We start from the raw sequence: 27,814 nt of genomic DNA, 5'->3' as shown, positions 1-27,814 counted from the left end.
AATAATAATAAAATACTAGCAAACAAAATCCAACAACACATTAAAAGAATCATACACCATGATCAAGTGGGATTTATCCCAGAGATATAAGGATCCTTCAATATATGCAAATCAATCAATGTGATACACCATATTAACAAACTGAAGAATAAAAACCATATGATCATCTCAGTAGATGCAGAAAAAGCTTTTGACAAAATTCAACACCCATTTATGATAAAAACTCTCCAGAAAGTCAGCATAGAGAGAACCTACCTCAACAAAATAAAGGCCATATACGACAAGCCCACAGCAAACATTGTGAATGGTGAAAAACTGAAAGCATTTCCTCTAAGATCAGGAACAAGACAAGGATGTCCACTCTCGCCACTCTTATTCAACAAAGGTTTGGAAGTCCTGGCCATGGCAATCAGAAAAGAAAAGGAAATAAAAGGAATACAAATTGGAAAAGAAGTAAAACTGTCACTGTTTGCAGATGACATGATACTATACATAGATAATCCTACAGAGGCCACCAGAAAACTACTAGAGCTAATCAATGAATGTGAAAGTTGCAGGATACAAAATTAATGCACAGAAATCTCTTGCATGCCTATACACTAACAACGAAAGATCAGAAAGAGAAATTAAGGAAAGAACCCCATTCATCATTGCAACAGAAAGAATGAAATACCTAGGAATAAACCTACCTAAGGAGGTAAAAGACCTGTACTCAGAAAACTATGAGACACTGATGAAAGAAATCAAAAATGACACAAACAGATGGAGCAATATACCATGTTCTTGGATTGGAAAAGTCAATATTGTGAAAATGACTATACTACCCAAAGCAATCTACAGATTCAATACAAACCCTATCAAATTACCAATGGCATTTTTTACAGAACTGGAACAAAAATTCTTAAAATTTGTATGGAGACACAGAAGACCCTGTATAGCCAAAGCAGTCTTGAGGGAAAAAAGCAAGAGCTGGAGGAATCAGACTCCCTGACTTCAGACTACACTACAAAACTACAGTAATCAAGACAATACTGGCACAAAAACAGAAATATAGATCAATGGAACAGGAGAGAAAGCCCACAGATAAACCCATGCACATATGGTCACCTTATTTTTGATAAAGGAGGCAAGAATATACGATGGAGAAAAGACAGCCTCTTCAATAAGTGGTGCTGGGAAAACTGGACAGCTACATGTAATAGAATGAAATCAGAACACTCACTAACACCCTATACAAAAATAAACTCAACATGGATTAAAGACCTAAATGTAAGGCTGGACACGATAAAATTCTTAGAGGAAAACATAGGCAGAACACTCTTTGGCATAAATCACAGCAAGATATTTTTTGATCCACCTCCTAGAGTAATGGAAATAAAAACAAAAATAAACAAACGGGACCTAATGAAACTTAAAAAGCTTTTGCACAGCAAAGGAAACCATAAACAAGACGAAAAGACAACTCTCAGAATGGGAGAAAATATTTGCAAACAAAGCAACTGACAAAGGATTAATCTCCAAAATATATAAATAGCTCATACAGCACCATATTAAAAAAAATAACCCAATCAAAAAATGGGCAGAAGACCTAAATAGACATTTCTCCAAAGAAGACATACAGATGGCCAAGAGGCACATGACAAGCTGCTCAATATCACTAATTCTCCGAGAAATGCAAATCAAAACCACAACGAGGTATCACCTCACACTGGTCAGAATGGCCATCATCAAAAACTCTACAAACAATAAATGCTGGAGAGGGTGTGGAGAAAAGGGAACCCTCTTGCACTGTTGGTGGGAATGTAAATTGATACAGCCACTACGGAGAACAGTATGGAGGTTCCTTAAAAAACTAAAAATAGAACTACCATACGACCCAGCAATCCCACTACTGGGCATATACCCAGAGAAAACCATAATTCAAAAAGACACATGCACCCCAATGTTCATTGCAGCACTATTTACAATAGCCAGGTCATGAAAGCAACCTAAATGCGCATCAACAGATGAATGGATAAAGAAGATGTGGTACATATATACAATAGAATATTACTCAGCCATCAAAAGGAACAAAATTGGGTCATTTATAGAGATGTGGATGGACCTAGAGACTGTCATACAGAGTGAAATAAGTCAGAAAGAGAATATCAAATATCATATATTAATGCATATATGTGGAATCTAGAAAAATGGTACAGATGAACTGGTTTGCAAGGCAGAAATAGACACACAGATGTAGAGAACAAATGTATGGACACCAAGGGGGAAGGGGGGGATGGTGGGATGAACTGGGGGATTGGGATTGACATATATACACTAATATATATAAAATAGATAACTAATAAGAACTTGCTGTATAAAAAATAAAATAAAATTCAAAATAAATAAATAAAACCCAAACTTTCTATAGCCACTTCCACCTGCTAAGGTGGTGAATTAGCTGGCTGAGGTAGAAATACCAACTGGAGCAAACAAGAGGCTAGTCAAAAACTGAAGAGGAAACACTGGGTAAAGAGATGTCCACAGGGAATATTGGAAAGCTCCAACATATTCCTGGGAATCTAGAAGGCCACATGCATGTGCAGAGCTGTGTGCATGCACAAGAACGACCCAAGAAGGCCTAATATTTTACTTATAGCTGACCTTGAGGTTCTGCACAAGCATGAGTGAAAGAAGAGTTGTAAACTCTGTCCCAACACACAGAGTGTCTCAGCAAAGGCGAAGAGATACATTGGTTCAAGGCAGTTAAGAAATTCTATGCCTAATCATCAGCTGACCACTAAGCTAACTGAACACAGTGGCTTCAAAAGACAAAGAATAAAGACTTTATAAAATTCATTCAGAAAAGTCACTAAACAAAAAAACAACAACAATGAATAGCAACAACAACGAACCCTTGAGCACAGGACAAATCTGAACTCCAAAGTTTCAACACTCTATTATTTAAAATATCCAGTTTTCAACCACAACAAAAAAATTACGAAACATGCAAAGAAACAGGAAAGTATGACCATTCATAGGGGGAGAAAAGGCAGACAATAGAAACTGTCTGTGAGAAAGCCCGGTGTTGTACCTAATAAAGACTTTATTTTTTTTAATATTTATTTATTTATTTGGCTGCGCTGGGTCTTAGTTACAGCACGAGAGTTCTTTGTTGCCATGTGCAGGATTTTCGTTGCGGCACACAGGATCTTTAGTTGCAGCATGTGGGATCTAGTTCCCTGACCAGGGATCAAACCCAGGCCCCCTGCATTGGGAGCACGGAGTATTTTTTTTTTAATATATAATTGTCAGTTAACTTTTTTTTTTAACATCTTTATTGGAGTAGAATTGCTTTACAATGGTGTGTTAGTTTCTGCTTTATAACAAAGTGAATCAGCTATACATATACATATATCCCCATGTCTCCTCCCTCTTGCCTCTCCCTCCTACCCTCCCTAACCCACCCCTCTAGGTGGTCACAAAGCACCGAGCTGATCTCCCTGTGCGATGCAGCTGCTTCCCACTAGCTATCTGTTTTACATTTGGTAGTGTATATATGTCCATGCCACTCTCTCACTTCATCCCAGCTTACCGTTTCCCCTCCCCATGACAGAGACAATCTTGAAAGTAGCAAAATAAATGCAACTCATCACACGCAACAGATCCTCAATAGATTAGCACCTTAATTCTCACAAAAAAATCATAGATGCCAGTCAGCAGTGGAATAACATATACAAAATGCTAGGGGATGGGTGGAAGAACGTCAACCAAGAATTCTATACCTGGCAAAACTATTCTTCAAAAATAAAGATGAAATTAAGACATTCCTAGGTAAACAAAAAAGGAAGGATTTGTTGCAAGCAAACCTGCCCAATAAGAAATACCAAAGGGCTGAAATGAAAAACAAAAAACACCAGACGGTAACACAAATCCACACAAAGAAATAAAGAGCAGCAGTAAAACTAACTAAAATAAGTACGTATAAAAGACAGTATAAATGTACTTTGTTTATAAATATTTAGTTCTCCTACCTGATTTTTAAAAGAACTGAATAGAGCTATAGTGGTAAACCTGTGTTGATGGGCATACAGTGTATAAAGATGTAATTTGTATGACAATAATAGCACAAAGAGGAAGGGAGGGAACAAAGCTATACTATAACAAAGCAAGTTTTTACATGCTGTTCAAATGATGTCGGTATTAATCTAAACTAGACTGCTTTAGATTAAAATGTTAATTGTAACTCCCAGGGCAACACTAAGAAAATATGGAAAATACGTGTGGGCGCACATGCACATGTGCACACATAAACACGCAATGGGAATTAAAATAGTACACTAGAAAATAACTATTTAACAATAAAAAGGCATTAATGGAGGGACAGAGAAATACAAAAGACACAGAATTTAGAAAACAATAGCAAAATGGCAAAGAAAAAAAGCAGAGATTGGCAGAATATGTTACAAAAATTGATCCAACTATATTCTGTCTATAAAAGACATATTTTAGATTCAAAGACACAAAGAGATCAAAAGTAAAAATATGAAAAAAATATACCATGTGTAATGGGCTGAATTGCGTCTCTCCCAAAATCCGTATGATGAAGTCCTAACCCCAGCATCTCAGAATGTGCCAAAATTTGGATAGGGTCTTTCAAGATGTAATTAAGTTAAAAATGACATCACTAGGATGTGCCCTAATCCAGTATGACTGATGTCTTTACAAGAAGAGAAAATCTGTATTCAGATATATACAGAAGGAAGATGATGTGAAAACACAGGGAATGATAGCCATTGACAAGCCAAGGAGAGAGGCCTGGAACAGTTCCTTCCCTCATGGGCCTCAGAAGAAGTTAACCCTGACAGCACCTTGATCTTAAAGTTCTTAGAGTTCAACCCTCCAAAACTGTGAGAGAATAAATCCCTGTTGCTTAAGACACCCAGTCTATGGAACTTTGTTATGGCAGCCCTAGCAAATAATATATCATAAAAATAGTAACCAAAAACAGATTGAGAATATCAGAAAAAAGAGACTTTGAGGCAAAAACTGTTACTAGAAGCAAATTACATTTTATACATTTATAATACATTTATATAATTATAATAATAGTTATAATAATAATTATACAATAATATATAATAATTATAATAATAGTACATTTTATAATAATAAAGTGGTCCATTTATCAATAAGACATAACAATTATAAACATATATGTACCTAACAGCAGAGCACCCAAAACATAAAGCAAAACTGACAGAACTGAAGGAAGCAAAAAACAATCCAACAATAAGAGATGGAAACTTAAATATACCATTTTCAATAATAGATATAGCAACTGGGCAGAAAATCAACCAAGAAATAGAAGACTTGAAATGCAAAAATGCAAATCAAAACCACTTCAGACCCCCTATAATAGCTAAAGTAAAAATTATGGGGAATAGCAAGTGTTGACAGGAATGTGAAAAAACTGTAAACCTAATGAATTGCTGGTGGGATTGTAAAATAGTGAAGCTGTTTTAGAAAAAAATTGACAGCTCCTCAAATGTTACACAAAACTTTACCATATATACCAACTAGACCAAAGAAACATCTATATAACACTCCACAACATCAGCAGAATACACATTCTTCTCTAGCACACCTGGACCATCCTCCAAGATATACCAAAAACAAGGCTCAGTAAATGTAAAAGGACTGAAACTACATAGTGAATGTTCTCCAACTACAATGGAATGAAGTAAGAAATTAAAAATACAAGGGTATTTGGGAAATTCACAAACAGGTGGAAATTAAACAACACATTCCTAACAACCAATGGATCAAAGAAGAAATCTCAAAGGAAATCAGAAAGTGATTTAAGATGACTGAAACAAAACACAACATACCATAACTTATGAGATGAAGCTAAAACAGTTCTTAAAGGGAAATTTATAACTGAAAACAACTATATTAAAAAAGAAAAAGACCTCAAATCAATAACCTAACACTCCTCCTTAAGATACTACAAAAAGAAAAACAAACTAATCCTGAAACTAGCAAAAGGAATGAACTATTAAAGATAAAAGTGGAATAAATGAAATATAGAGTATAGGAAACCAATAGAGAAAAATCAATGAAATCTAAAGTTGGTTTGTTGGAAAGATCAACAAAATTAACAAACCTTAAGCTAGACTCACCAAGAAAAAAATAAAGAAGACTCATTTACTAAAATCATGAATAAAAGAGGGAATATTTGTACTGACCTTACAGAAACAGAAAGGATTCCATGAGAATACTATGAACAATCATATGCCAATAAATTAAATAACCTAAATGAAATGGATAAATTCCTACAAAGACACAAATTACTGAAACTGACTAAATAATAAATAGAAAAACTGAATAGACATATAACAAGTAGAAAGATTGAATTAATAATCATAAAACTTAACAAAAAAGCAGCAGCCCAGACTTTTTTAGCTTCACTGGTGAATTCTACCAAATAATTAAAGAATTTGTACCAATTCTTCACCAATTCTTCCAAAAACTAAAAAAGGAGAAAACAACTCGTTCTATGAGGTATCTTTCTGATACCAAAAACCAAGAAAACCATCACAAAAAAAGAAAATTATGGAGCAATTCTCCTTTTTGAATACAGACCTCAAAATTCTTAGCAACATACAAGCAAACTAAATATAGCAACTTTACCAAGAATTATAAAACATAACCAAGTGAGATTTTTCCAAGGATTACAAAATTGGTTCAATATACAAAAATCAATATCAATTGTTAATCAATGTTAATCAATAATCAAATAACATATTAATAGGATAAGTGACACAAACCAATTAATGATCTCAATAGTTACAGAAATAGCATTTGCCAAAATCCAACACCCTTTCATCATACTAGTGGTGAAAAACTGAATTTTTTGCCCTGAAATCAGGAAAAAGAAAAGGATGTCTGTTCTTGACACTTCTATTCAACATTGTACTTGGGTTCTTTCTATCCAGGGCAATGAGGCAAGAAAAAGAAATGAAAGGTGTTCATGCCGGAAAGAAAGAAGAAAAACTATCTCTATTCACAGATGACATGACCTTGTATATAGAAAATCCTGTAGTATCCACTAAAATATTCTTAGAACTAAAAACACAAGCCCAGCGAGGTTGCAAGATACAGAGCAATATACAGTCATTATGTTAAGTTCCATTGCTCAGTGCTGACCACATTACTTATCAAAATCATCCTCCCAAAAGACAAGTCAAGATTTGTTATATTTGTACACTCTTCTTAAAAGCTAAAACATATTCCCCAGTCATCCTTATTCACCATAACATTGCCAAGAATAACAGCGTGCTTGGCATTGGGCGCTCAATAAACATTTAAGTGAATAAATAAATGAATGAATGAATACTGGGAGCACCTTATACCCTTAAGGATAAGTATAATACAGTCTCTGGATCCAGACTGAGTTCAGGTCCCAACTCTGCTATTTACTGGCTGTGTGACATAGGGCAAGTTACAGTGTTATTCTACGCCTCTGCTTCTTCCTCAGTAAAATGGGAATAATAAAACTGTTGGGGAAATAAATCAGTTAATATATGCAATGTGCTTAGAACTGTGTTTAGTATAAAGTAAATGTTACCTAAGTTTTATGATGTTTTTAAAGTCACTCTCAGTGATTCAACTTTGGAGAATATAAACAGCCTATACAATACAGCATCTACTCCAAGGTCAGCAAGTTCATAGCACTCTCTCAATGTTGCACCTTTATATTATTATTGTTAATAATCACAGCACTCCTTTTCCAGAAACTGTCTCAACCTTCTCAATACCAGTCTCCAGTCAGCCCAAGAGGCAGAAAAGACTAACACTGTTTGCCGTTCTGTGTTGCTTCTACTATCATTCTACAAAAACAGCACCAGAACTCAACTTTTGCTCTACAAGCTTGATCTAGTACCCTGACAATAAATTCACTCCCCACAAAAAAGAACAGTCCTCTAACTGACTTCTAACTTCTAACAGGCCTACTAGTCATAGAATATTGGATTATTATTTAAATTAAATGTCACATCTCATGTTTGTTCTTCAGATAAGTATTAATAAATGGCCAGATTTACTGCTAATGCCAACTTCTAAAGAATGTCTTTCACTGGGCTTTTTGTCAGTGCCTAGAACATGCCAAGTTTTGTCCTGCTTCAGGCTTTTGCATTAACTGTTCTCTCCATCTGGGACATCTTGCCCTGGCTAACAGAAGTATCCCTGCTATCTTTATGAAACTGTTGCATATCCTTATGCAAATTTATCACTATTACTTGTTTATTGTCTGTATATACAACTACAATGTAAATTCCATGGGGCAGGAAACTTGCTGGCTTGTTTATCATTTATGGTATAATCTGGCATAAGAAACAAGTGTGGATGGATGGAAAGATGGATAAGGGATGGATGGATGGATTCCGTGAGTGCAGATTCAACTTAATTTCTTAGTCCCTAGAGTGAGTATCAATGGGTTTAAAAAATAGAGACCAACATCATAACTTTAAAGTGAAAATATATTTAGTATATGGCATTTACCATAATGGAAAAGTAAACTAAGCATATAAAAATGGCTGAAACCAAAGCAGTTTCCTTTTAGCCCTCAATTAACTAGAAAATGAAATCAACCAGAATATCAAAATTTCTAAGCACTTCAGCTAATCAAGATCTTATTTTACACTGGTGGTATATAGTGACTCTAGGCTACGAAAAAATTAAAAATTATTTGGCATTATTCCTCATACACATTCTGTGAAGAACCAAAGTGATTTCCCTGGAAATTAAATCTCAGTCACCATGCTTGCTGCCAATGGTTTACTTATCCTTTAGCTGCAATGATGACATAATAGTTGGGGCCAAATAGATTCCACTGGGAATCAGTTGGTCCATAACTTAGGACAGGTAAAGAGTCACCATTAATTAGCAAATATAGAAGGATGTAATTACGACATTTTATTCTACATAAAATTTTCCGACCCTAGAAAGTACCAAGATGGAGGTGGAAGCGATTAACTTAGCAACAAAAATAAATTGTTCTACTCTAGTAATAGAGAACAGAGGTGATTCTAAGACTGTTAAACCCACCTTTAGGAACAGTCAATTAAGTTCACTATTCTACAAGATCCTTCAAAGACAAAATCTAAATTCGGGGAATATCCATCAACACCAATGGCTCTTTCTCCTCCTATTTCTTTTATATCTTTATCTTAATTATGTTTCTATTTTTCAGAACATTTTGAAAGCACCAAATTGTTTTAAAGTATCTAATGAGAATTAAATTAGATCACAATGAAATTTGTCTTCTGGTTTTATCCTATTCTCCTTTGAGATATTCTCCCACTAGTAATTATCAATTATTACAAGTTAAAACCCCTGGTTTCCCTCATTATGGCTCATGTCATATAAAAATATGACATGTCCACGAATATAACTAAAGATTTCAGTTATATAAAACCAGAGCATCCTCTCAATACTTATATTTTGCTGAATCTTCTTTAAAAAAAAAAGAGTGAACCGTGTTTTGTAATGCAGTCAACTTGTATTCAATCCAACCAATAGTATAAAATAATAACAGAAAATAATAGATTATCTAAAATCTTTGCAGTTTTCTTTGGAAGTCATCTGATTTTTCATTTTTTGTGTGTGTCTTTATCTACCTACTTACTCATCTTAATATTATTTAAATTTTAATATTCATATATCCCCTGAAATTAAATTGATAGAGCAGTGGGAAGCCTTAGAGAATTAAAGAACTGAAGTTAGACAAGGATTAAAAATTGGCCACAAGTAACTAAAGACTGTCAGGCTGGCATGAACCTTCAAGACAGGAATGCATTAGGCTCCTCAGGGAAATTCAAATGCAAATTTGTAGTTTCTGATATTATCCTTTTTTTTTTTTTTTTTCCCTCTCCCTACTCCAGTCTCTCAACTTCTTTGGTCACAGACTGCTGCTTCTCCATCTTTCCACCCTCTATTTACCCTTCAGGATAATCTTAACTTTCAGCCGCCACTTCCTTCCTGTATACAGGATTGTCTTTCCTCACAGATTGGGACATTTGAGACTGTTCTCAAGGTAATTCTTCCGGAGCTGACTTATTAATTAGGTAGAGTGCCTAAGGCCCACAATACTTTAGGAGTACACAGAAATGTTTTAATTTTAATTTATTTTAAAATCTGAAGAAAAAAATGAATATGTAATACCAGTAAACACACAATAATTAGTTATATTCATCTTTATATGAATGCAGTTATAAATATAATTCTTAACATTTTTATGGAGGAAAGGACCCATAAAGGCAAAATTTTCTAGGGCTCACAGAAATCTTAATAGTCCTTGAATTCTTCTGAGTCAGCCCAGCCTTACATCCCTCCCCAGTCAAAACTGGTGCATTCTAGCCTCATGGGTAAGATCCAGACCAGAGGTGACTATAAAGTATTTCAAAATCTGATTTATGATGATGTTTGCAAAATTCACTAAATTCACTAAAAACTGTTAAAACGGTCACCCCTGAAATAGGATGAATTTTATGATATGTAAAATATAACTCAATAAATTTTTAAAGGTATAGATTAAATAGGAAAAGCAAAAACACAGGTGTATCTAAAAGACACAAAAGTATCAGATTATTATACTTGTTTGAATTCAAAAGTTTATCCATAAAAATGTGCTATAGTAATGAGTTAAAATCTCATCTACCCTAAATATGAACAATCTACAAACAAGGAAAAAAAGGTGAAATAAAAAATTCCAAAACATTCTATATGTGAAAATAATTATAGAAGTTTGGTGCTAAAAAAAACCTAACTCATTGTAGTAGTAATTAGGGGAGCCTGGTTGCAATTAAGTACAGGAAGGATATTAAAACTTTCAAAAGATATTTCTGTAAGCCACAACAGAAGAATAAGAGCAACAGAATAATTGGAACCACATCCAAACCCACTTCCTTGTTATTTACCAATATCATGTAAAGAATACTGTTTAGATGCTGACATTAGACAATCTTCAGTTGACAACTTTAAATCATATTAAGACTAAGAAAAAAAAAATCAAAGAATTTTATGACAAGGGTTAAAAGTTTATAGCCTTGAAACTACAAAAAATTTGGTGCCCACTACAAACCACATCCCGACAATTGTCATGTCTCTACGATGAAATGGTTTTGTTGTGGTTGAGGCAATCATTTCTGAGTTAATTATTAGCTACTATTCAAATCAAGTGCTATTTGTCTATTGTACATTAGATCACTTCTAAGAGAGGGGGTACAAAATTTCATTTTTAGCAACTGATACTGAATGTTATAATCATTCATTTGTCATCCTATGCAATGCAATCAAAATGAGTAGAAAACTATGTTTTTTACCACTGCATGAAATGGCAGTCATTTTCCAGGCAGCTGAAATTAAGTTCAAATGTTATCTGCTTAATGCAAGTGAACATTTATATAAAAAAAAGAAAATGAATACATTTTTTAAAAGGTGAAGTTTCCTATTACGTTACTTTGAAAAGTATCTAGAAATAGCACTTCCTATTTACATAAAGCAGATTTTAATCATTTTGTGGTTTGGTTTTTAGATCTAAAATCTACAAATGTTATCTTAAATTGACAAACTAAGTGAAGTTAGTCAAGATTTCTCTAATATGAAAAGATATAATAATTATGATAAAATCATGTCAATAACCATCTTTTTAATCTCAGCATATTTCTAACATTGTGAAATATTTTTTCAATAACCTAATAAAATTAATGCTACTCATCAGTAGTATACTTTCTAATAGACAAAGAATTTGCCATATCCTTTGTTGCACTAGAACTTCAAAACAACCCAGTATGTTAGTATAGTGAACATCTGTTGATTGGCTCCCTATCATCCTTTTCCCCTTCCTCTGGCCAAAAAATAACTCCACCATTCTTCAAGGAAATCATCTCTCCCCAGTCAAAGCCATGTGGTTTGGGTGGAGTTAACCCTGTCCCTTGTATCGGGAATGGCTTAAGCCAATCAATATAGTTTATCTTTCAGAACTCATTAATTGGTTCAGGAATATTTCACTTAACCCAGTCATTTAACAGTCACAGTCTTGTGTTCTGGGACTTCTAGGAAAGGGCACTTCCTTTCTCTTCCATGGGAACTACTGAAAAATTCAGAAACTTTCCTGGGTGGTACAGTGGAAAGATGTAAGATCTGGAACAAGAATTGCTAAAACTTTAGCTCTTCACAATGAAGAATGGAGAAAAGGGGAGAGACAAGGAGAAAGCACAGAATAGGAATGAAAACAGGAAAGGAAAGAAAGACAAGCAAAAAAAAAAAAAAAAAGACAGAGAAAAGAGATGCCCAAGGCTAGAGAAGCACACAGGAGAAGAAAAGAGAGAGTCCAGAGCCAAAGAATAGGGCAGAGGCAAAGAATCAACGAAAAACGGAGGTTAGGCTGCAGTGGGTTCAGAGAACTTAAAGGCTTTTATCACCCACTGTCTTGCACTTCAGGCAGGCTTCAGCATAAATTATTACCTGTACCACTGCCCTTTGAAACTCTGTAACACTCTTCACAGCTCAGAGGTTATTTTGAATGTGGCAACGGTAGCAGTATCCAAGGAGACATAGTCTTTGGTTGAAAGACCATCACCTAACAGAATTTATAAACAGAAGCCTTAAAAAGTTAAAATCCAGATTCCTAAGCATGATATATGAGGCCCAACCACATTCTGCAACCCCGTTAGGGAACCACAGGGAACTATATATCACCTCCAACTCTCCCATACAACTTGGCTGCCTCTACTAGTAAACTCTGAACAGCTATGTCACCTCCCACTCCAAGCTACCTAGCACAGAGCCTGGGATACAGTTAGTGCTCAGTGGACTAGAGCTGAAACAAAAAATCCAGTCATCCCATGACTCCAAATGCTATTTTTCTCAAAATTCTCATATTTCAACAAAAACACTTGTCCGTCAGGTTAAAGTCCATGATGGCTTTCACTCAGTGGATCTAAACATGATTAGATAATGACCCAGAAGAGCCCACTTTGTTGCACTATCTTACTGTAGCTCTCGGCATGCTTTGGGGAGGTGGGGGCAGTCTTACTATGTGTTTCCTTATTACTGAGTGCTCTTTTGTTTCCCCTGCCTCTTACTCAATTTGCCTTCTCCCCTTTAGCTTCACCACAGGAAAGCTGGAGCTTGCCTGTCCCTCAATGTCAAAGCTTTTCCTTCATTAAGCAGGGGAAAGAGAATGATTCAGGACATCAGAAACCAGAGGTCTTGCTGTGACTCTGCTGCTCAAGTAGGTCAACCTCTCTTAGCCTCAGTTTTCTTGTAAGTAAAATGAGAATAGAAATACCTGATCTACCTACGTACCTCCAATGATAATTATGAGAGCAAAATAAAATAGTAGATGTGTAAGTGCAAAGCTCTAAAATAAGGCATAACAAATTTTTATTGTTAAAAGGTAGTTAATGACAATGGCCAAGATATAGAAACAATGAAATTGTCCATCAATGGGTGGAGAGATAAAGAAAATGTGGTATGTACATACACTGGAATATTATTCATTCATAAAAAAGAAGGAAATCTCGTCATCTGCAACAACATAGATGGATCTTGAGGGCATTATGCTAAGTGAAATAAGTCAGACAGAGAAAGACAAGTACCATGTGATCTCACTTATATATAAAATCTAAAATTTTTTGAAATTTTTATTTAAAAAATATACCAAATTCATAGCTACAGAGAACAGATTGGTGGTTGCCAGAGGTGAGGGATAGGACATGGGCAAAATGGGTGAAGGGCGTCAAAAGGTATAAACTTGCAATAATACAATAAATGCCATGGCGATGTAATGTACAGCATGGTGACTACAGTTAATAACACTATATTGCATATTTGATAGCTGCTAAAAGAGTAGATCTTAAAAGTTATCACAAGAAAAAAAATTTTTGTTAACTATATATGGTGATGGATGCTAACTAGACTCATTGAGGTGACCACTTCACAATACATACAAATACCGGATCATTATGTTTACACCTGAAACTAATATAATGTTATATGTCAATTATAAAAAGGTAGCTAATGAGCCTTAAATACACTAATAATTTTAGCTACCTTTGACTGGGTTAGCTACAGCACAATAGGCTAAATCACCGCTACCATGTTTGCCAAAAGCAAATCATTTCATCATTTGTTGTTTATCAAGGACTTATCCTAAGTCAATGATTTTCTACTTTTTTCTAATTTTCCCTAAGCAAGTTTAAGGGTTATGAGGCATACCCATTGGTAACAGTGGTTCTCTGATTGATCTCCAAAGATTGTTAGACCTGCTATTTGACAAATACTGGGCTGGGCTTTGAGGATACCGCTATAAGCAAGAACAAACATTATTCCTGCACACATGGAACTTAACAGCCTCAAGGAGCAACATGAACAACAAATATAGACACACACCCAAAGTGTGCATGAGTTTGCATTTACTGTACCCTCACTTTGAAACAGCCCTACCAGTGATTCCACCCACCTCCATGCCCACCCCCATGGAACCACACACCTCCAGACTGTGAATCACTGTGTTAGGTGCTAGAAGAGAATTCAACTCTATAATACTCTACAAGATAATTTTTTCCAAAGCTAATTAATTCATCATTGACATATTATAAGAAAAGCAGTCTGGGTAGAGATCTGAAGACCTAAGCAGAGCCCCAAATACAGGACCAGCTACATAATTTGTGAGTACTGGTGCAAAATGAAAAATGCAGGGCCTCTCATTCAAAAAATATTAAGAATTTCAAGGCAGTGACAGCAGAGCATTTAAATTAAGCCTAGTGCCTTCTGTGACTGCATAGGTCACACACCTATGAAATCTTCACGGCTTCCATATTTACTGGATGTGCAATTTTACCCAATCACTTAACCTACCTCGAGTTCCTTACAGCTATAAAATTAGGGGAGGAAGGAAAAAACTTTCAGCTTCTTCCCAGACCTGACATCTGCTTCTCTGTTAAGAAGAGACATCATTCATTTGGAGAGAGTTCTTTTACCCTTTTATTATAACCATTAAAACCCTGACTGTGACTCAAAGCTAGTGTTGAAAACTCATAAAAAGTATTTCACTTTCAATAGTATTAATGTTTTTTTACTTCTATGCACTACCTTAATTTTGTCTAAAAGAAAAAAAATCTCCAAAGCAGAGTTCCAAGATTTCTATTTTCCCATGTATGCCATTTAAATCTGAAATTCCCAACTGAGGTCTTTGTCTGTGAAGTAATTTTTCCCACAGTAAAATGTCTCCTTGTACAAGTTAGATATTTTCTTTTTTTCCCCTCCTTGAAAAATTACCTATTCAAAATCAACTTCCACATATGGTACAGCATCTAGGTTTGATCCAGTGAAAAGGAGGCAAACATAACTGACAGCTATCTAAACCAAGGGTTCTTAATCTGGAGCTTATGGTAAGAATTTGGGGAAGTAATTAACTTGAATGAAAAAAAAATTATATCTTTATTTTCATCAACCTCTAACTAAAATTTAGCATTTTTCTCAATTATGAATGTAGACAACAAACCACAGGAGTATTAGCAGTACCTAAGTACGACCTGATCACCAGTAAATATTCTACATATTTTCTTATAGTTGCAGATATCTCAAAATATCATTCATGCTCAACACTACCTCAAAATTGCAACAGTTACTGAATCCACTAACAGATATCCTGTTTTAATGTATTAATAAAACATCATATGTACTATTATAACACGAAATTGGTTTTTACATTGAAATAACTACATCTCAATATAATTACCTCCCTCTGTAATCCTAAGTATCTTATTCTATGCATTTAAAAACATAATTCTGAGGAAAGGTTCACAGACTTCACCAGATTACCCAAAGGGTCCATAGCACAAAAATGATGAATAAACTCTGGTAAAAAGAAGTTACAGAGCTCGCATGACATGAAATAGAAACAACTGTACTCCTGTCTCAAAAACAGTAATAGACCTATTCTAATGAAAACAGTCTTTAGGGCTTCCCTGGTGGCGCAGTGGTTGGGAGTCCGCCTGCCAATGCAGGGGACACGGGTTCGTGCCCCGGTCCGGGAAGATCCCACATGCCGCGGAGTGGCTGGGCCCGAGAGCCATGGCCGCTGAGCCCGCGCGTCTGGAGACTGTGCTCCACAACGGGAGAGGCCACAGCAGTGAGAGGCCCGCGTACCACAAAAAAAAAAAAAACAACAAAAAACAGTCTTTAAAATTCTGGTTCAACAGCAATGTCTACATTATAACAAAATCTTCGTGGTCCATTTATTTTAATAAGACAATATCAAGGACACCAAAACAGAACAGCTTTTGCTGTTGTTTTGGTTTTTTTGGGGGGTGGGGGAAATTCTGTTGTTTTGTTTTTGCACATGTGACCACAGGATTTGATAATGAAAAAGTGTAACACAGATACATGTTTTTATGCCACTATCTAAAATGTTATTTGGATTGGTACCTGGGATGACAGTAGGTTACAATCAATGAACAGTCCTTTTCCGGTTTTATATCTTTGTATCAATCCAGCCATAATGGCTCCATAAGCATAAAGGCCAGTGGCAAGATCAGTCATGGCCACTCCTGGACGAACTGGATCTCCATCCTGATTTGAGGGTTAGGTTGAGAAAAACAGAGAAACTGAAAATTAAAAACATCATATGAGTTCACAAATATCCTAAGGTCAAATAAAAGAAAGAATTGTATATCATGTGCACACATACATACACACAAGAAGTACAACAAATTGCTGTTGGTGGTAAGGATATATTTACATTTGCTGTATATTTATTATTTTTCTGAATCCACCCCCTACCAACAAAACTAAACCAAACCAAATGAAATAAAAGACTTTTAAAAACATGTCTAAAGTTCCTTCTTAATATATTTTACATTATTTATACCAAAAAAAGTGAATAAGTGAATTTGAATTTAAATGAGTTGGAGAGGAAAGAGTTAAAGAAGTATTTGATAGATATTTTCTTTTTTTGGAGAGGAAAGAGTTAAAGAAGTATTTTTTTTCTTGTTGGGTTAGGAGGTTCTCCCAGGAAAGAAGAGGGCAGAAGACCTGGTCTAATCTCCTTATAAGCATGCTAATAACTGGCAAATACACTAATGGTATTTGCTTTAAAAAAAAAAAAAGAATTTATATATAAAAGGCTTTTAGCAGGATACTCCTGCTTTAGAATTACTACGGTAAAGAAACCTAGCATCTATAGATTTATGGGGCATAAGGCATGAGCTATGCAACTATCTGGATATAAAATGGAAATGTTCCAATAGCCCATCAGTTTCGTGTAATATGAGGTGAACCATGTACTCCATTTGAGATCTTATCTACTGCTCTGGGGTTGAGAATTTTGTTATTGTGAGAAAAAAGGCACTGGGGGCCTATCTCAATGTCCAGGAGCTCCTTCTGCTTCTCCTGTGCCTTTTTATTGCTTGAATCCTTAAAATTACAAGTAAAGCTTGATACCGATTCATGTCGGTCTTATTGACAATCCAATCCTTGACGCATATGTAAAGATATTAGAATAGTACCAGGCAAACAGTAAGTACCCTATAAAAATTAGCTATCAAATTATTTGTCAACATTATTATTAATCATTGTTGTATCAGATAGTTCCTATTTTTCACTACCTTGAATTCTGCCAAGTCTTTCGTTGCACATAATGCCTAAAAAAAACCTATATTTCACCTAGTTGATTTATTCATTCATTCACTTCCTTATTCATTAATTCCAGCTGTTGTTCAGTCATTTTCAGAAGCTAATTTTGCCTTTTCTGAAGCCCATACATAAACTATGTTAATCATCTTACAAGACAGCTAAATTTGTTTAAAGCAAGTGAGACTAAACTATTTTTCCCTGCTTTTCAACACAATTTCAAGGAAGATATTGCCATAAAAATTGGAAACTTCTGGGGGCCTTCTAACTATTATTATTGGAAAAACTTGTAGTGGCGTGAATCCATAAATTTAAAATTAATACCGTCGTTTGGATTTAAGATTATTTAATGTATTAAAAGTGAGAGGTAAGTTCAAATTTAAGTTTATAGACATCACCTGCTTTCTTACTATAATATTAATATAATCACATTTCTTGAGAAGTTTTCTATACTTCTCAGAGCAGTAGGAACAAATCATATAATAAATCCTTTATATTACATTTTAAGTCTCCTGAAAAATGGAGACTATACCCAATATTCTAAAAATATCAATACATTATCCAGAATAATAGCATGATATGTATGAACATTAACTAAATATTGTCATCCATACATTAGAGACAACATTGTCACTTAAAAATGACCACTTGTGTCAAATAAGTTTAGTGAAATACTAATTTAAAGAGGCTTGCTAACACACTTTAGATTCAAAGATATAAATAGGCTGAAAATAAAAGCATGAGAAAGGATATATCATGCAAACAGAAGCCATAAGAATGCTGGAGTGGCTATACTAATAGCAGACAAATAAACTTAAAACAAAAAAAGCTCTAGAGAAAAAGAGAGAGATTTTATAACGGAAAAGGGTCAATGCATCAGGAAGATATAACAATTAAAATCATACATGCACCCAAAAATTGAACCACCAAAATACAAAAAGCAAAAGTGACAGATTTGAAGGGAGAAATAAACCCTTCATGAATAACAGTAGGGATGTCAATACTGAAATATGAATAGTGAGCAGCACAACTAGATAGAGGATCAAAAAAGAAATAAAAAATTTAAACAACACCATAAACCAAGTATACCTAATAGATATAAAATGCACATTCTCAAGTGCACATGGAACATTCTCTAGGACAGACCATATCCTAGGCCAGAAAACAAGCTAAAATAAATTTTAAATGAGTGAGTTCATACAAAATATATTCTCAGATCACAATGAAATGAAATTAGAATCAATAACGGGCATATCTGAGAAACTCAAAAATATGTGGACAGTAAACAACGTTACTCCCAAAACACCAATGAGTAACAGAGGAAATTATACAAGAAATTAGAAAATACTTCAAGATGAATGAAAATAAGGGCACAACATACCAATATTTATGGATGCAGCTAAAGCAGTATTTGAGAGAAATTTACAACTGTAAATACCTATATTAAAAAAGAACAAAGATCTCAAATCAATTACCTAGCCTTCCACCTTAAGACATTGAAAACAAGAAGAGTAAACTAAACCCAAAGCAAGCAGAAGGAAGGAAATACATATTGGAGCAAAAAATAATGAAATACAGAATAGAATTCCAATAGAGAAAATCAACAAAACAAAAAGTTGGCTCTTTGAAAAGATCAGTAAAACTGACCAACTTTTAACTGAACTGTCCAGGAAAATGAAAAGAGAAGCATTCAAATTACTAACATCAGGAGTGAAAGAAGGAACATCACTAACAATCTTGCAGAAATAAAAAGTATTACATGGGAATACAATGAAAAATTGTATACCAACAACTTTGATAATCTAGATGAAATGGACAAATTCCTAAAAAGACATAAACTACTGAAACTGACTAAAGAATAAATAGAAAAACTGAACAGACATATAACAACGAGAGAAATTGAATTAGTAATTGAACTTACAACAACAACAACAAAAAGCTTTTTTTAGCTTTGCAAGTGAATTCCACCTCTTTACAAATATTTCTGAAACCTGGAAGAGAGGAAACACTTCTCTACTCATTCTATAAGACCAGTAAAAACTGAGGTCAAGCCACACAGAAACATCAAAGGAAAATAAAGCTATAGACCAGCATCTCTGATGAATGTGAACACACACCAAAAAATCCCAACAAAATGCTAACAAACTGAATCCAGCAACATATAAAAATGATTATACACCATGACAAATCAGGATTTTTCTCAGGAATGGAAGGTTGGTTTAACACTTGAATATCAATCAACATAAGCATATGATAAAACTCAACACCCTTCATGATAAAATACTCAACACCAGCACGCCAGGAATAGAAGTGAAATTCTTCAATCTCATAAAAGGCAAATGTGGGGAAAAAAAAAAAAAAAAAACAGCTAACCTCATAGTTAAAGGTGAAAGACTGAATGCTTGGCCCCATTAGGAACAAGACAAGGATGTCTGCTCTCATCACTCCAATTAAACATTATACTGGAGGTTTTAACCAGTATAATTAGGAAAGAAAAAGAAATAAAAGGCTGGAAAGAAATAAATAAAACTACCTTTATTTGCAGGTGACATAATTTTGTATACAGGAAATCCACCAAAAAATCTGTTAGAACTAATAAGTGAGTTCAGCAAGTTTGCAAGATACAAGGCATTATACAAAAATCAATCTTATTTCTACACAATAACAATAAATAAACCAAAAATGAAATTAAGAAGCAATTTCGTTTACAACAGCATCAAGAAGAATAAAGTACTTAGGAATAAATTTAACAAAAGAAGTATAAACTTAAACTCCGAAAACTACAAAATATTGTTGAAAGAAATTACAGAAGATCTAAATAAATGGAAAGACATCCCATTGTCATGACTTAAAATTGTTAATACTGCAATACTCCCAAACTGATCTACAGATTCAGTACAGTCTCACCTACCGAAATCCTAGGTGCCTTTTTTGCAGAAATAAAATCTGATCCTAAAATTCATATGGAAACTGCAGGGACAAAGAATAGCCAAAACAATCTAGAAAAAGAAGAACAAAGGTGGACACATACTGCCCAATTTTAAAACTTACTACAAAGCTACTGCAAACAAGGCAGCATGGATGGCACAAGGCAGATATACAGACCACAGAAATTCTCACCTTCAATTCATTTTTGACAAGCATACCAAGATAATTCAATGGGGAAGGAATAGTCCTCAAAAATTGGTGAAAAGAATGCAAAAGAATGAAGCTGGACTCCCTCCTCACACTATATACAAAATTAACTCTAAATGGACCATAGACCTAAACATAAGAGCTAAAACTATAAAACAAAAGAAAATATAGGAGTAAATCCTCATGATCTTCAATTTGGCATTGATTTCTTAGATATGACACCTAATAGCAGCAAAAGAAAAAAGATAAATGGTACATCATGAAAATAAAAATCACATGTGTTTCAAAGTAAATGATCAAGGAAATGAATAGATAAAAAATGGGAGAAAGTTTTTGCAAATCACATATCTGATAAGGAACTTATAAACAGAATTTATAAAGAATACTTACAACTCAATAAGAAGACAAATAACCATTTTTTAAATGGGCAAAGAATTGAATAGACATTTCTCCAAAGAAGATCTACAAATGGTCATTAAGCATATGAAAATATGTTCAGCATCATTAGCCATCAGGGAAATGCAAATGAAAACCACAATGTGCTTATAACTCAAAACAATAAAGACAACCCAATTAAAAAATAAGCAGAGGGTTTAAATACACATTTCTCCAAAGAAGAAATACCAATGGCTAATAAGCACATTGAAAGATGCTCAACATCATTAGTCACCGGGGAAATGCAAATCAAAACCACAACGATACCACATCACACCCACTAGAATGGCTATCATGAAAAAGAGAAATAATAACAAGTGTTAGCAGGGACGTGAAAAAAATCGAAACTCATATGCCACTAGTAGGATTGTAAAATGGTGTAGTCACTGTGGAAAAAGACTGGCAGTTCCTCAAAAACTTAGATATAGAGTTACCATATGACCCAGCAACTTCACTTCTAGGTATATACCCAAGAGTATGAAAACATATGTTCTCCCAAGAAACATATGCACAAATTTCCATAGCAGCATTATTCACAATATCCTAAGAGTGGAAGAAACCCAAATGTCCATCAACTGGTAAATGGATAAATAAAGTGTGGTACAGCCAGATGACGGGATATTTCAGGCAATAAAAACGAAGTACTAATACATAATACAACATGGAAGAATTCTGAAAACAGTATGCTAAGAGAAAGAAACCAGTCACAAAATGCCACATATTATATGATATCATTTTTATGAAACATCCATAACAGGCAAAACCACAGAGAGAAAAAGTAGAACTGTGGGCTGGGGGCAAGTAGGAATAGGGAGTACTGTTAATGGGCCTGGGGTTTCTTCTGGGGATGATGAAAAAGTTCTGAAGTTGATTGCACACCTCTGTGAATATACTAAAAAACACTGAATTGTACACTTTAAATGGGTGAATTATACGGTATATGAATTATATCTCCATAAAGCTGTTTTATTTTTTAAATACCATTATAATGCTGGTAATTAAAGCAGAAAAATAGAAATAAATAAATTTTAAAAATCTTTTTAAAGGCCTGCTAAAGAACATGTGTTTAGTGGGAACTCTAGAAGTTACATTTCATTCAAGGCTGCTTGGTAGCAATAATTAATTAAAGAAGATGTACCATTTGTATTCTATTGTAATTCAGAGATGACTATGCTCATACTTTGGAAATCCCTCATAATCATATTCCTGTCATCTAAGAATTGTCAGCATGCCAGAGGAATAAGAAAGTGAAAATAAATTACCATTTAGCAAGCAGAAAACCCCACAGAGAACCACATTGTGGCTGTGAAGTGACTAGGTATTCCCAGGTGCAATCAGGCAGAATCAGAGAAGGGGCTGTGTGTCCTCATGGAATCAAACTCCCCTTCCACATCTGGAGCTCCATAGGAGCCCTAATGCCGTGACAGTACTAACCAATGTGCCTCTTCTCCTCAAATCTGGGATAAATGGGGTGGTACTTTTTATGTCAATGGGTATAGGAATTCATCACTCACAATCTTTAGTAAAAATATATTTCAGGAAAAATGGGTAACTAACTGACCTTGTTAAGCAATATGCCCTAGAATCTCATCATAATTTGGATTTAAACTTATAAGTAGACTTTTGGAAAGGAAGTAAAATTTTTATTTTATTAAATTTTAATTCTAGAAATCAATAGTAGGATTTTTTTTTCATGGTCACTTAGAAACTGCTTTAAGTGTATTCGGTTCTTTTGATAAGTTAATGTAACCTTTTTGTAAGAGCAATTTATGACGATTTTCCTATAAAACTAAAATGAGTGTGCCTCTCATCAACAAGACTACAAGAAAAAGAAGATTCTACTTAAGAGTTAAGACACAGAGTTATAGTTAGAGGACAAACTATAATATAAAAATATTAAGAGTCTTCCCGATCATTCACTTTACATATTCATTTGTGTATCTCTCCATTCTCACTGTTTCAATGTTATTTTCATATATTTTCTCATCCCCCATTCATTCATGTATTCAAAAACTCATTACAGGTAAAACCTGAACATTAGTGGAAAAACTAGGGAAGTCTGAAAAAAATGTGGAGTTTAGTTAATAGTATCATACCCGTGTTAATTTCTTAGTTTTGACCATTGTACTATGATTTTGTAAAGTGTTAACATTAGGATGAAGGGTATAGGAACTTTCTGTACTATGTCTACAACTTTTCTGTAAGCACAAAATTGTTTTAAAATTTTAAAGTTGATAAGTAGAACCTGAATTAGTTCTTTAAAAAATAAAGTTTGACAATTTCAAAGTGGTTTTTATTTTTAGAAAATTATGCAATCTAGAGAAGAAGTGGAAAAAAATAGGCAACCACCTATAAAGGTGTTCATTTGTTTCCTTTACATCACAATCTCCTAAATTATAAAATTAAAAATTTAAAAAGATTATTTCCCAAACACAATTTAAGACTGTTTTAACATTTCATTCATTTCTCCATATCTATTCTCACTACTTTCAGAGTTTGCCAAATGAAAAAGAAAAATGATGTGTTTTTCTAAGTTATTCATTAAAACCTTGTCTGGTTAAAAAGTACATAAGAAACTTTAAATCAGTTCTGGCACACGTTCAATAAAGAGGCATGAATTCTTCCACCAAGAATTTTTCTCCTTAGTCATATTACTCAACCTAATTACTTCATAAAACAATAAAAAATGTTAAAACTTTTTTAAAGTAGTTGGCTTCATTTTCAAAATAAGAAGTTATTGTTAAATATGTCCATGTCTCTATGTCATATTTTTATTTCAAAATGAGGCATTCATTATATAAATGTAATCTACAGAAAATTTTGTTTTTACTCTAGGGCACATGAATTTTATAATGATCTATTTTCCGAAATATGAATTCTTCTACTATTTACTAACTGCATAACCTTTGGCAAGTTCTTAGCCTTTGTTAGTTTTTGGGTCAATTGTAAAATCTTGCTAATAACAAAATCTACCTCATCAGTTGGTATGAAGATTAAATAAGAAAAGGTGTATGAAAACACTTTTTATGGATGTAAAAGGCTGCACAAATGTGACTTTTTTAAGATACTTGGTGTAGTGCTCTAGAAGACCCATCAGAAAGATTTGACAGGGGCTCAGGGGAAAAGGCCAAGATGGGAACCTCAATCAAGGACAGAGGAAAGAGGGAACAGATGTATTCATGAGATACTTAGAAATTTGAATTCATAGACTTGGATTATTGATTGGGTGAGGGAGGGGTTAAATTAAATGAATTGTGGGGGAAAATCAATAGGAAATTAAGCTTCTTAATATGATGGTAATATTTTGATTATGAAAGCCACCATAAGTATGACTTGCAGCCCTAGTTAGGAAAAGTATCTTTAGTAGAAATAGAAAGAGCAGCACAGAGAACAAAAAGTGGTATATTCAGATCAAACGAGGGTTTTAGCGACTAGGAAGAACACAGTCACCACAGTCACTGCCTTCACACTTTATGAGCACAGACTCTGGAACTACACAGTATCTGAACCTTCTGTTCCAAGCACAAAATCTACTCGAGCCATTCACTGATGCTAAAGAATATGCTTTTAGCACAGTCACATACCAATTTTCACAGAGTAACATTTCCCCTACATGAAGGAAGTTCTGTTGAATGGCTGAAACACGGAACTCAAAGCTGTAAATTCTACTAGTAGGTGCCTTCACTTTTTCACCTATAAATAGGCATAACAAAATCTATCACCTATGTGCCTCAGTGACACTATGGAGCCCTCCAACCTAAATCACATATTTTTAGAACTTGAAAGGATCCTATAGTTAAGTCCCCGTATCAATGGAGGCAGAGAAGCAGGAAAGTATACAGTTGTTAAGAGATCAGTCTCTGCTGCTTACCGGCAAACAGATCCCTGGTAAGACAGAGAAAAGAGAGCATTGTAATGCACTTCATTTAGGCTAACAGTGTTGCACAATACCAACAAGAGAAAGTCTTTAGAATGTTCACCTAGAGCCTGGAAGAGGAAGATCATTTTTCTTAATCACATCCTGAAAGGCTCAAAGTTCCACCCCATCTCCCACCCACACACCTCCTTCTCAGCCTCGACAGAGCACAAGTCAGAAGTCACAAACACAAGAAATTGGGATGCCAGAAGGACGGAAGTAAAGAAAGATTTAAGAAGATGAGGGAGAGAAGAGTCCATCCTCCTGATGCACCTGCCACACCAGATAGGCGACTCAAGAGAAAACGTAACAAACTGACTTGCGCCATTCTCTGGATCCCACGTGGATGCTTGCTGACCTAATACTAAGAATTTCTTTCTAATAATAAATTAAAACTTTCTACCCTTCCAAACATTAAAGGTACAACTTAGAGGAATCGGACTTATAGAAGGCAAAATTCTATACTGCACTTTAAAATCAATACCTAACTTTTTGTACAACCCTTAGGAGCAAAGCAATCCTTGTTATAGATGAGGAACAGCAAGGTTACCTAAATACCGTTAAGATGTTACAAGCGTTTAGCAGCTAAGTCGGAAGGAGACCCCAAGTGAACCTGAGTCCACTGCCTCTACCACATTACTGGATTCAATTACCTTCCTTAAGGTTTCATGACCAGGTCTGGATACTTAACTATTTTGTATTTAGTAAACCAGTAAGAAGCTAGCTTCGGGTCTCCTGCATGTTCATAACGTCATGTACAACTTCATGCTCTTCAAAGTGCTTTAACATATGCTGTTACATTTAACTCTCAATAAGAATTCTGTAAGTACCAATAGTATCTCCATCTTACAGATTATGAAAGAAACATTTAGATGATAAATTAACTTGTCAAAGTCACAGAGAGCAAATGGTACAACTAGAACTGGAACTCAGAAATTCTGACCCCAAAGCTTCTGATCTTTTCACTACCACCTTGCCTCCATGTATTATTCTAATTCCAATATTCATCATCTCTCCTTTACAGACCATCACTAGAAAGCAAAAATTTTAAATGAGTGAGTTGATTTGTCATTTCTACAACTACAATTAAGAAATAATCAGTTCTGATGTGGGCTGGTTTGTTCTACAAAATTTAAGTGAATGGCAAGCAACTGAATGCATCTACAGAAAAACATGCTTTTACCACTCTGAAAAATGTAAACCAAAACCTTTTTCAGAAAATAACTGGAAGAATCCATTCACTGGGAGCCTGCTAAATTAAAAAGATAGACAAAACTGGGAATTCCCTGGCGGTCCAGTGGTTAAGACTTCCAATGCATGGAACACAGGTTCGATCCCTGATCAGGGAAATAAGATCGTTCATGCTGCGCAGCACAGCCAAAAACAACAACAGCAACAGCAACATCATAAATAAATAAATAAATATAAAACTTTATTTAAAAATTTAAAAAATTTTTAAAGTAGACAAAACTACAAATTTTCAAAGATCCCTTAACACGCCAAACATACTATTTTCTTGTCCAGAGATTAAATACCATCTAAATTATTCTGAGTTAGCTCCCACAGTGAGATGCCCAAAATATCATCTAGCCTGGCTGTCCTCTTGAGTTTAAATAGGGTTAGACTGAGAGAAAATGGAATGGATGGTTGGGGAATTGTGATATTTTAAGGGATGGCCTAAGAAACTATTTGAAAAGTTATTTTGCTTCTTTCCATGTTGTTCTTCAAGAAAAAGTTTCCTAGTTATACTTTCTGTGCTACAGCTTTCAGTGCTAATGGATCAGAGAAAAGCAAAAACAAATCTAAACATCCAATGTCTCTAATTTCTGAGACAAAACAACTTTCACACCCACTAAGATCGGCATATAGTCAATCCTATATTTAACAGGCCTCCTCTGAACTCAGTCTTACATATTCCAGAAGTAGCTCCAGACCTTTATAAGAGTTGTCTGTTTCTGGTATGATTTAGGTAAGCCATACCTAGAAGCAACAAAACAGATGAACTCTTGAGGATGTTCCCTGTCCTATAATTTTACCTATTTCATTTAATTTTCATTTCTCACCAATAAATGATGTCTCAAAGAACTACACTATGGATTTTGAATGCAATTACTTTTGAATGAAAAATCTTTCTACACCAGTGTTAAAAGTTATCCAATACAGTGCTTCCTGAACCCTCCAAGATAAACTGGATAGAATCACTCTGTGTAGTTGTGGTGGCCACATGCATGGAGTTGCCAGAATAAGCCACATAAATGCAGCAGATGATCTGGTTTTAAAAATTATTTTAGTCTTATTTAGTTATGACAAAAATTAGATGGAACCAGTGACCTATTAAGGCCAGTCTTGGAACACAATAATAAACCATCAGCACATAGGAGAACATTTAACCTTCTGCTGTCTATGGCAGTACATTTGTTTCATCCAAATGGATTATCAAGTCATTAAGATACAAGTTTTAAAAGGTGGAAAACATCCTTTTTTACTCGCTCAAAATTGCTATCTAATGTATCAAGAGATAGCTTCTCTGTTCCTTTCATTCTGGTTGTCTCTTTGATAATTAGGTTCAGACACTAAGAGTAGAAAATGTTTATATTGAGATCATAAGGCTTAGTCCATAACCAATTTTTGCCACAGGCAAAGCCAAGA

At 34.5% G+C, this 27,814-nt stretch overlaps 1 protein-coding gene across 5 annotated transcripts in view; it reads right to left on the bottom strand.

The window, feature by feature from the left end:
* SUGCT (succinyl-CoA:glutarate-CoA transferase) overlaps positions 1 to 27,814 on the bottom strand; it is a 683,662-nt gene that overhangs the window by 576,644 nt on the left and 79,204 nt on the right. For all 5 annotated transcript variants that reach the window (XR_007479090.1, XM_049714567.1, XM_004263495.4 and 2 more), the window contains exon 8: positions 16,477 to 16,620. Coding sequence is in view for 4 of the 5 variants with exons in the window: in XM_049714567.1 (XP_049570524.1) it covers positions 16,477 to 16,620 (144 nt within the window). In the remaining variant the exon portion in view is untranslated. The remainder of the gene's footprint in view (positions 1 to 16,476; positions 16,621 to 27,814) is intronic.

Source organism: Orcinus orca, chromosome 9 (genome assembly GCF_937001465.1).
Source record: "Orcinus orca chromosome 9, mOrcOrc1.1, whole genome shotgun sequence".
Taxonomy (NCBI): Eukaryota; Metazoa; Chordata; class Mammalia; order Artiodactyla; family Delphinidae; genus Orcinus; species Orcinus orca.
Note: the sequence above shows the minus strand (reverse complement) of the source record. Positions and strands in the feature narration are given on the sequence as shown.